This window comes from Giraffa tippelskirchi, chromosome 5 (genome assembly GCF_054371585.1).
Source record: "Giraffa tippelskirchi isolate mGirTip1 chromosome 5, T2T-mGirTip1v1.2.pri, whole genome shotgun sequence".
NCBI classification, from domain to species: domain Eukaryota; kingdom Metazoa; phylum Chordata; class Mammalia; order Artiodactyla; family Giraffidae; genus Giraffa; species Giraffa tippelskirchi.
Window position 1 is genome coordinate 168089199 of NC_137279.1, and position 11716 is coordinate 168100914.

At 40.3% G+C, this 11716-nt stretch overlaps 1 protein-coding gene across 5 annotated transcripts in view; it reads right to left on the bottom strand.

Moving 5' to 3' along the window:
- Window positions 1-11195, bottom strand: part of ZYG11B (zyg-11 family member B, cell cycle regulator) — a 73134-nt gene extending 61939 nt beyond the window's left edge. For 3 of the 5 annotated variants that reach the window (XM_081485276.1, XM_081485278.1, XM_081485279.1), the window contains exon 1: window positions 10963-11123. In XM_081485276.1, coding sequence (XP_081341402.1) covers window positions 10963-10992 — 30 coding nt within the window. In that variant the 5' untranslated portion in view covers window positions 10993-11123. Of the gene's footprint in view, window positions 1-10962 lie in introns of all 5 variants that reach the window. The other 2 variants (XM_081485275.1, XM_081485277.1) reach the window with 2 other exon arrangements.
- Between the last annotated feature and the right edge of the window lie 521 nt (window positions 11196-11716).

Below are 11716 nucleotides of genomic sequence, written 5' to 3' on the forward strand. Positions count from 1 at the left end.
TTCCTAAAGATTGGACCAATAACCAGGTGACTACAAAGATCACAAACTTGACAATTTCAGTATTAGAAATAAATTTTTTACTGACCTCTCTCTGAGGGACTATATAATAAATACTGTGGTGAAAAGTGTGGGTTTGGAAGTCAGACTGCCTGGATTAAAATGCCAGCTCTACCACTTATAAAACCATGTAACTTTAGGCATGAGTACTTAATCTCCCTGTACCTCAGTTTCCTGATCTATAAAAACACACAATAACAGTACCCACACCTCAGGATTGTTGTCATAAATACATTTTAGGTGTAAGACACTTAGAATAGTGACTGGCATATATTAAATACTCAATGTGTCTGTGTTTGTGATAGTCACTCAGTCGTGTCCAACTCTTTGTGACCCCATGGACTGTAGCCCGCCAGGCTCCTCAGTCGTGTCCAACTCTTTGTGACCCCATGGACTGTAGCCCGCCAGGCTCCTCAGTCGTGTCCAACTCTTTGTGACCCCATGGACTGTAGCCCGCCAGGCTCCTCAGTCGTGTCCAACTCTTTGTGACCCCATGGACTGTAGCCTGCCAGGCTCCTCTGTCCATGAAATGCTCAAGGCAAGAATACTGGAGTGGGCTGCCATTTCCTTCTCCAGGGGATCTTCTCGAGCCAGGGATCAAACCTGAGTCTCCCACACTGCAGGCAGATTCTTTACCATCTGAGCCACCAAGGAAGCCATAAATGCTCAATAATTGTTAGCTATTACTACACATTGTAAACTCCATAAAACAAACACTATGTTTTGTTCACTGCTATATTCCCAGAGCCAACAAGAATGTCTAACAGATAGGCACTAAATGTTTACTAAATGAGTAAATGAACAGTCAACACAAATTTATTGTTAGGTGTGTTTAAAGTATTTATTTGCCCCTAGAGAAAGAGACTATATGTTCAGAGAGAAATATTAAGTCTCAAGTCTAGCAATAAAATTGAAAAGCAGACAGTGTCATTTGACTTCATGGATATAAGACACTTCAAGATATTGAACCAGTCTTTGACTCCTCCTTTCAGTAGTACTCCATGGGATACCTCTTCATAGTTTATGGAGTTTTTTCCCCCTTGTGGTAGTAGTAAAGGCACAGGTATATTGTACTCAAGTATACAGATATTTTCAATTATTTGGCATGGACTGAGGGGAGTTATTTTCTTTTTAAAAAAATACCAACTAGGGAATTCCCTGGCAGTCCAATGGTTAGGAATCCACGCTTCCACTGCAGGGGACATGGGTTCGATCCCTGGTCACATGCCATGCAACATGGCCAGAAAAAAAAACAAAACAAGTAAAAACCTCCAACTACTCTTCAGAGATCCCTAGACATCAAATAAAGTTTCAGGTATGACCAACCTAAACAGCATATTAAAAAGCAGAGATATTACTTTGCCAACAAAGGTCCATCTAGTCAAGGCTATGGTTTTTCCAGTAGTCATGTATGGCTCTGAGAGTTGGACTATAAAGAAAGCGCCGAAGAACTGATGCTTTTGAATTGTGGTGTTAGAGAAGACTCTTGAGAGTCCCTTGGACTGCAAGGAGATCCAACCAGTCCATCCTAAAGGAGATCAGTCCTGGGTGTTCATTGGAAGGACTGATGTTGAAGCTGAAACTCCAATACTTTGGCCACCTAATGCAAAGAGCTGACACATTTGAAAAGACTCTGATGCTGGGAAAGATTGAGGGCAGGTGGAGGAGATGACAGGGGATGGGATGGTTGGATGGCATCACCGACTCAATGGACATGGGTTTGGGTGGACTCTGGGAGTTGGTGATGGACAGGGAGGCCTGGTGTGCTGCAGTTCATGGGGTCGCAGAGTCGGACACGACTGAGCAACTGAACTGAACTGAACTGAAGGCAAGCTACTTGCATGTATTACTTCAAGGCTTGGCCAGTGTGGCAAAGGGCTCTGTGTTAAAGGGCAAGAAGCTAGATTTCTATCTACAAAAGATCAAGGCTTGCAAAAGTAAATAAATCCCCTTCCCTTCCATCTTAGCTCATATAACAAAGCTATTCCATGAAACAAAACAAAAATTCAGGTCAGCAGTCACTTAGCAGATGAGCAGATCATAGCAATCACTAACTCAAAGAGATACTTTAGCATTATTTTCCTCTTAACTATTAGCATTAGTTTTGAAATATAATATGGTAAACAGAGAAGCTGGGTTAATAATGGAAAGAGCGCTGGGCTTGCAGTCAGTCCCAGCTCTGCTATTTAGTAGCTGTGTGACCTTAGGTAAAGAAACTAACTTCTCAGTTTTCTTATCTGCTAAACCTCTATCTTGACCACCTCACAAAATGGCACTGAGGAATAAATGGGATGTGTATGAAAATGCCTTTAAAATACTAACATACTATAGAATATTAACATAATTGAAAGAAGGGTTTCTGCTGTGAAAAGTGGGATAGTATATTAATGGAGGCAAGAGCTCAGGTTCACCTGAAATTAAAACCTATTAAAGCAGTCTGCCACTACAGGTAATACAATGTACCTACTTTACTAAAATATTTACCTTTAACATGCTAGAATCTTACTACAGTTTTTAACAGGTGTAAGAGGTCACAGAGAGAGGATTTAATACAACCTTTTCACTTTAGAGATTTAAAATTGGAGGCACAGCAAGGTGAAACGACTTGCCAAAGGTTACAAGGCCTATGAAAAGAAAATAACTGATATTACATAACCAAGAGCACTGAAACTTTTTTTTAAAATGCCCTTAGAAAAGGAGAATATGACATTGAACATGCATTAAGATGCTTTTGAGAGCTAAACAAAGTGTTCATACAAGGGAGAACTGGAGATAGGAAAAAAGAAAAAAGATCTTTATATACAGTTAACAAAATATTTAAATAATTTAACCACCCCTCTACATTTACCAATAACTGATTCTTTACTATCTGTATTTAAATATTCTATTCTTTGGAAGGATACCGCCACAAATTATAGACAAATAATTTGCAAATGTTTATACAAAGGGATAGTGCTTTGCAATTCATCTCAAAATCATCTGGCTTCTTCCCCAGCTCTTCCTGATGAACTCTCTCTACAGAAATGTTTATCCCGGGTCAAAACTACTACTTATGCTAGTAAGAGAAACTATCTGATCCAAAATTTCTTACCCATCAAAACTCTTTTTCCCTCCTCAGAGGACCTGTACAAAGTGTTCATCTTTTTCTCCCTTTTTCATGACTCACATCTCAGTAAACATTCACCTTATGCAATTCTCTACAAAGTACACACATTCTTTCAGCCTTAGGAATTATGCCAACTGTTTAAGACATGAAGCTGAAAAAACACAATACTGTACTTACCCTCAGAAAGCTCATAATCTGGAGAGACAACCAGCCTCATTAAAAATACTAGCACCATACAGTAATTCCTGTACCCAAAGCACATATAATGTACAGGGGAGGCATAAGAAAAGGAGGAACCCAAGGCTACCTGCGGGTAAATGAAGGCTTCACAAAGGAGGTAGGGCTTTAAGGGAACTTGAAAGTTAAATAGTCAAGGAGACAGCATTCCAGGCTAAAGGAAGAGTCTAAGCAAAACTAGAGGCATAATAAACAGTATGTGTGCTCAGTATGACTGAACATAAAATGCAAGGACTTTTTCTCATAAAATGATTAGCTCATTAAAGAGTTAGATCTTAAGAATCCTCGTATACTGCGCAGAACTATTTGCTGAACTCCCACTATGTGATTTACGCTGCCAAGTACACAGGATACAGGTATTTGTAGACCCACTGCCGGCCACAGGTACAGTTGCTACCTGTGTTGTGCAGTACAATCTGTGTGGCTGCAGCAGCCCTATGAGACCACTGTAATCTAGTGGGCCCTAAACTGTAGGTTTCTTATGCGGAATGAAGAATCCACAAATTTACATGCATACTGCATACATGCATACTGAGTATGCTCTGTACACAATAATATCTTGAAATGTACACTTTCAATGCCCAACAGATGCTGTTAGAATAATGATTTCCACCAGCCTTTGGGGCTTTTCCCCCCAATTATTGTGTTCTAAAAGTATATTCCTGTCGTGTGTCTCAAGCTTTTCAACCTGAAAAAGGTATCTAAATGCTAAAGACAGAATACCACCAACATCTGACACTCTACAAATGCTCTGCAGAAAGGGATATGGCAAGACAGATCAAGAACCATAAAATTATACACTCTTTGACCAATTTTCTCTCAATATTAAATTACTTTTAAAATGGAAACAATAGTACAAATATTTAAAATACTTGAATTCAGTTTAGATTCCGAAAATCTCACAGTCCAGGGGAGGTGTTTGAAATAGCACAGACTTAGGGGTCAGACAAACCTGTGCTTGAATCCTGTCCAGTCACTTATTTGGTTTATGACCGTAATTGCCTGATTTTTTTTAAGGCTCAGTTTTCTTAACTGTGCCATGAGAAAACATCAACTTCATGGAATTGTGAAGATTAATTAGTACATCATCTGATACTGTGTGCTCACGAAATGTGGGAGATCATGCTCTCTAAATAAATGTCCCAGCATTCAAGAACTTTGTCTTAACATCTTCCTATATTAATTACTAGCATTAAAAATATCTTTTATTCTACAGCAAATAATGACTATTTCTGCTACTTATTGGTTGTGCGTTTTTAAGGGTTAGCTTTAGAACCTATGAAAAAAGTAGTGTTCAAGCCAAAATTTCCTAATTCAAAGCTGACTCAATCATTAAATTCAACATTGATATCTTGCTTTGTATTTTTTTAAGTTTTTTTTAATTGAAGTATAGTTGATTTACAGTGTTGTACCAATCTCTGCCGGAGAAGGCAATGGCACCCCACTCCAGTACTCTTGCCTGGAAAATCCCATGGACGGAGGAGCCTGGTAGGCTACAGTCCATGGGGTCGCAAAGAGTCGGACACGACTGAGCGACTTCACTTTCACTTTTCCCTTTCATCCACTGGAGAAGGAAATGACAACCCACTCCAGTATTCTTGCCTGGAGAATCCCAGGGACGGCGGAGCCTGGTGAGCTGCCGTCTATGGGGTCGCACAGAGTCGGACACGACTTAGCATACCAATCTCTGCTATACAGCAAAGTGACTCAGTTATACACAAATAGACACTGATTTGTGTATTGTTTTTACCATATAATGAAAAAATTACTTAAAGTATTCTCCTTTGAAAACAGAATAGGTTGAGAGATTCCAAAAATTGATCTACTGAACATGTGTGAATTAGTGGTAATTAGGAAACTGGCTCATCATATTACAGACACTCAATTGTTATACACTAAACAACACAGTAATTTTAAATTATTTTTATTCTTATAATGAACTGTTGGTGAAAGAAAAGCAGGAAACATAAGTTGCAATGACAAAATAGGAGTAAATGAGTGCATTTATCTTACCAGGACTCTTAAACGGTATCTCAGTATTTTAAATGGTATCTCAGATATCTCAGTATTTTTAAGTATTAAAAAAAGAAATGTGATGATAATTCTATCCAATTTGGATTTTCAATATTAGAAGTAAACTAACCATACTTCCTGGTGGCTCAGATGGTAAAGAATCCGTCTACAATGCAGAAGACCCGGGTTCAATCCCTGGGTCAGGAAGATCTCCTGGAGAAGGAAATGGCAACCTATTCTAGTATTCTTGCCTGGAGAATCTCATCAATAGGGGAGCCTGGAGGGCTACAGTCCATGGGGTTGCAAAGAGTCGGACACAACTAAGTGACTAAGAACTACTACTGCAATATCCATACTTTCAATGTTTTATTTGTGGAGACAAGCTTGTAAGCAGCAGCCTGGAACCATTCTTTTTATTTTGTCATTTAGAAAAAAAATAGAAAAAATAGAAAAACCTACTAATTTTTACTTATCCACCGCTCAGAGTAATGAAAATCAAAACAAAAATAAGCAAATAGGACCTAATTAAACTTAAAAGCTTTTGCACAACCAAGGAAACCAAAAGCAAAACAAAATAACTGACAAAGGATTAACCTCCAAAATATACAAAGAGCTCATGCAGCTCAATATTAAAAAAAAAATCAAACAATCTAACAAAAAAATGGATGGAAGATCTAAACATACATTTCTCCAAACAAGACACACAGATGGCAAAAAAATACATGAAAAGATGTTCAACATCACTGATTATTAGAGAAATGCAAATCAAAACCACAATGAGGTATCATCTCACACCAGTCAGACTAGCCATCATCAAAAAATCTACAAACAATAAATGTTGGAAAGGGTGTGGAGAAAAGGAAACCCTCCTACACTGTTGGTGGGAATGTAAATTGGTGCAGCCATTATAGAAAACAGACTGGAGGTTCCTTAAAAAACTAAAAATAGTGTTGCCATATAATCCAACAATCTCACTCCTGGACATATATCTGGAGAAAACTATAATTCAAAAAGGTACATGCACCCCAATGTTCACTGCAGCACCATTTACAATAGCTAGAACATGGAAGCAACCTAAATGTCCATGGACAGATGGATAAAGAAGATATTTTTATATCTTTATGTGTACAATACACATACAATATGTATTATACACATACAAAGCAATATTACTCAACCATAAAAAAAATAACTAAATAATGCCATTTGCAGCAACATGGCTGGACCTAAGATTGTCATACTGAGTGAAATAAGACAGAGAAAGACAAATTTCATATGATAGCACTCAAGTAATCTTAAAAAATGGTATATATGAACTTATTTATAAAACAGAAATAGAGTCAGATACTGAAAACAATCTGATGGTTACCATCAGGGAAAGGGGGAGGGGTAAATTGGGAGATTAGGATTGACATATACACACTACTATACACACACACACACACACACACACACATATATATATATAGTTAACTAATAAGGACCTACTGTATAGCATAGGGAACTATATGGGAAAGGAATCTAAAAAAGTGGATATATGTGTATGTATAACTGATTAACTTTGCTGTACAGCAGAAACTAACACAATATTGTAAATCAACTATAGTCAAATAAAAATTAATTTTTAAAAAAGATCTACTGATTTTAAAGTACAAAAAAGCAAGAATTCCTAATTTAAGGTTAAAAGTCAGTTCTTATCTATTTTTTAAAATTAATTTATTATTATTTTTTTGAATATGTGGGTCTTTGTTGCTGCAAGGGCTTTTATTTTTCTCCAGTTGCAGCAAGCAGGGGCTACTCTCTAGTTGCCAGTGCGTAGGCTTCTCATTGCCGTGGCTTCTCTTGTGCAGAGCACAGGCTCTAGGGCTTGTGGGCTTCGGTGTTTCAGCTTCCAGGCTTTAGAGTACAGGCTTAACAGTTACGGTACAGGGGCTTAGTTGCTCTGCAGCATGTGAGATCTTCCAGGACCAGGGATCGAACCCATCGGCAGGCATTTCCCCACATACATCATGCCTCCTTCCGTTTCAGCTTCTATGCTCATGTCGGTCTCTTTGCCAAGAATGGCTTTCCTTCTCAAACTCTTATCCAATAAACACCCAAAAGGTAAAACTCCAACTCAAATGGTCTTTTTCAACAAAGTCTACCTGACTTTCTGATCCTTCCCAAAGTCAGCCATCCATTCAACAAATATTTATTAAGCACATATTATGCATCAGGCACTACGTAGGTGTTAAAGACACAATATAAGACACAAAACAGGTCTTATACACAGTCATGTTCAGTAAATAGCAGCTACTTAGCAGCTACTAATGCTGCTGCCTAACCATATCATTTAAAATAGTTCCACACACAAACATATTTAATTTTATACCTTACCCTGATTTATTTCTTCTTAGCATTTACAACTATTCTCATAATATATTTGTTTATTGTCTTTTTTTTTTTTACCACTTTAACCACAATGCCTAGAACATCACCTGGCCCTTGGAAGCTAGTCAAGTCACTTCTGTATCAATGATTTTTAAAGTTTGAAGGTAGCAACAGATATTAACTGAAAAATCATAGCAAGAAATATAAAATTACAATTGATGTGTATTCTATCAAAGAGACTTACATAAAAGTGTGTGACTTAGCGGTGTTTTTGTTTTTGTTTTGATGAGTAGGCAGGGCAGCTGGGGTTTCCCTGACTTCCTTGAGCTGAGAACTCCAGGATATGCAGTTAAGCAGGCAAGAGCCAGTACTAGGTCCTTCACATACGCTATTCCTTCTAAACAGGTTTTCCACAACATAACTCAACTCCTGTCATTTAGTCCCTTAGGCTTCTCCTCAAAGTAAGACCCTCTGGGAAGCCATCCCTAACTTTCCCATATCATGATCCTGCCACTTTTCCTTTTTTAGCACTCTTCACATTTATAATCACTCTTTTTGCTTGATGCTATCCTGTCCACAGACAAAACATACAAAAAAGCAGAGACCATCCATTTTATTACTTGCAATATCCTCAATGTCAACAGTCAATGGCAGTCCAAAAACTGTTAGATGAATAAAAAGGACTACATCTTAAATCACTGGTTCTCAAAAATGTGGTTTACAGATCAGGAACACCAGCGTGACACGGTGCTTGTTAGAAATGCAAGCTCTCAGGTCCCACTCCAGACCCAACAAATCAAACTCTGGAAGTGGCAGACCAACCACAAGCCCTCCAGGTAATTCTGATTCATGATAAACTTGAGAACCCCTGTCTTAGACACGTCAGCTATTCAAAATACAACCTAACAAGGAACATTTTGAAAAATATGAAACACAAAGCTTTATAATAATATTTGGTTCCTGAGTGCCTATTATACCAATTACACAAGGAAATTTTTTTTAAGTAGCCTCTACAAATAATTTTTAGCTCATAATAAGCTAATATTTTGCCTTCTCTTCACCTCTCCCATACATATACTTTTACACTGTGTGTATGTATTTTAACAAGGAAAAATCCAGTTAGGTGGAGACAAAGTCTAAACCATAACCATGTCGAATATATCTAATTCTAGTCTCATTTCCTACTACACATCCTCATTCCTACATTCTTTATGCCACATAAAAGTAATCTTACTACCTACAATACATCCTCATTACTTTCTACTCACATTCACAATATTCTTCCCCTACCCAAAATGATCTATACAAACCCTATTCACTTTTCAAGCCCAGCTCAAATGGCACACTTGGATCCTAAACACCCAAAAAGGAGTTTATAACTTCTCCCTCTGTACTCATACATTCACTCTCTGTGGGAAGGCTAACACTTTCAAAAATCTAGCCACTTGGTGTATTTGTTGGGGCAGCTCTTTATTCTGAAAAGGTCACATCTTAATAAATTTCCTTTCTGTACCAAAAATAAGAATCTCAAACTCACTCTTTCTGAGTAGTCCACTAGTTTTCTCAAATTTCAGTTCAAGATCACATTTGTCAGATAGGAAAAATGAGACCATAAAGTGAAATCATTCAAGCACCTACTTGGCCTGGGCACTGGGAGTAACAGGAGTAAGGCATGGTAACTGTGTCGAACTCACATTTCAGGGGAAGAAACAGATTAATATACAATAGCAGTGTGATGGGTTGTGAATGTGAAGGGTTGTTGTGCAAGCAGACACTGGAGAATGACCACCTAAAAATGCAGAGTCAGTGAGTTAGAGAAAGTTCACAGATTAAGTAACTTTGAACCACTCTACAAAAAACAGGGGAAAAAAACAGAAATTGACTAACCTCCTAGGAGAACATAATTACCAGGAGTTACTATTGACTAGAATGTCTTACTCCTCCCAGAGACCGAAATTTAGATTGCTGCATATGCGGGAGCAAAGGATTAATCAAATGAACTGCAAACCATGTGTAACCCAATTCAATGAAAGACCCACTGAAGCTTCAAACAGGAAGGAAATAGAAAATCTGCAAATGTAAGGCTCTCCCAACTAAAAGCAGAGAGGGTAAAACAAATGAAGATAATAGAGGTACTAAGGAGACTGTCACAAACTGACTGCCAAGCTGATTTTCCATCTCCAGATGCCCTGGTCTCAACTAAGGAGACTGTCACAAACTGACTGCCAAGCTGATTTTCCATCTCCAGATGCCCTGGTCTCAGCCTCCAAATAAAAACAAACCATTTGTTCTCAGTAACAGAAAAGCCTGTAAACAAATATTTTTAAATTTCCCAAGCTACACTTCCACATTAAAAGATGCTCAAAATAAATATTCAATTTAAAACGTTTTAAGTTACTTCTATCAAAAAAACTAGATATCTCATAACGCCATAGTATGCATGCCGGCCCGCACCCCACGTCCGTCTCCAAATCACACTATCACTCAGTTTTTGCAGTGACATTAGGTAATCAGGCTTGTAGGCTCTCTCCAATCTACCCCCTTCCCTCGACAAAAAAGAAAAGGAAGAAGAAAGCCTCCGACTCCCTATCTGCCCGCCCAACCGCTCCTGGGAAGCAACCGCCCTCAAATTGTTCCTGCTTAGACCCTTGAATCCCGTAGAAGGAAATGGGGACAGCTGTGAGAGCGCGGAAGAGAGGACATCCAATAAGGGGGAGAGGAAATGTGGATGGTGGAGGACGAAGGGGAGAAAGGATACGGAGAGGAGATAAAATGGTGAAAGGGGGGCAAGTAGCGAGAGCAAAAAGCAGGAGCAAAAAGGAGGGAGGAAACAGAAGGAAGGTGTAGAGATCCCAAAAGAGAGAACAAGGCAAAACCACAGAGGAGAAAAGGAAGGTCGGATTAAAGGACGAGGAGGGGGAGGCAAAGGGGAACGCGAAAGAGGTTGTCACTGGGGGGTGATTAAAAAAAAAGGGGGTGTCACCGAGTGGAGAGAGATGCGGGGTGGGGGGGGGTTACCCCAGCAGGTGGCCGGGGAAGAAGGAGCGGATCAGTCAGGGGTAGGTAACAAGGAAGGGAGGTAAAGGCAGGAGCAGACAGGGCATCAGAGTTGGGGAGGGCAGGCCCGCGGGGGCCAGGTTGGCGGGCGGCCGCGGCTCAGGCAGGCCTCGCTCCCTCACCATGGCTGCGCCGGCCTGGTCCTCGGGCATGCAGCCTCTGTCCTGGGTTCCGCGGCGGGCCGGGCCTGAGCCCGCCCCCAGGCTGAGCCTGCGCGGGGGCTCCAGGAGGCTCCGACGAGCGGCGGCTCTGGGCTTCGCCCAGGACTCGGCCTCCTGGCCTCAGAAGCTGGAAGTGCAGCAGCCGCAGCCGCAGCCCAACCCGGAGCTCAGACTCCGCCTCCATGGCCCCGCCCTCGCCCGCGAGCCCACGATTGGCCCCGCCTCCGCTCTCACTGCGCAGTCTCGGCGGAGGAGTCCCGACAAAAGCTACCGCACAGCTTCGGTTCTGTGGCTTTTCGCTCTCCCAGGCTCTTAAAGGAGCTGCGCTTCCTCAAATAAGCAGAGCTTTAAAAATAAGACCTTTAAATATACGTCATAACAGGAGACTAGAGCAGTCACTCGTTTCGGTCACCTACAGAACACTGTGCTTCTGGTTCATTGTCATTTTATTCATTACCATTATCGTAATTCTTGATCATTTCAGTTCTTTTAGATGATAACCTCCAATGTGCTAACTTCTCATGGTCCTCTCCACTACGGACCACCCTTGCCTCAGCTTTTCATTTCCCAGCTCATACTTTTGATCTTATTTCCAATAACTGTAGTTCAGTTCAGTTCAGTCACCGAGTCGTGTCCGACTCTTTGCGACCCCATGGACTGCAGCACGCCAGGCCTCCCTGTCCATCACCAACTCCTGAAGTTTACTCAAACGCAT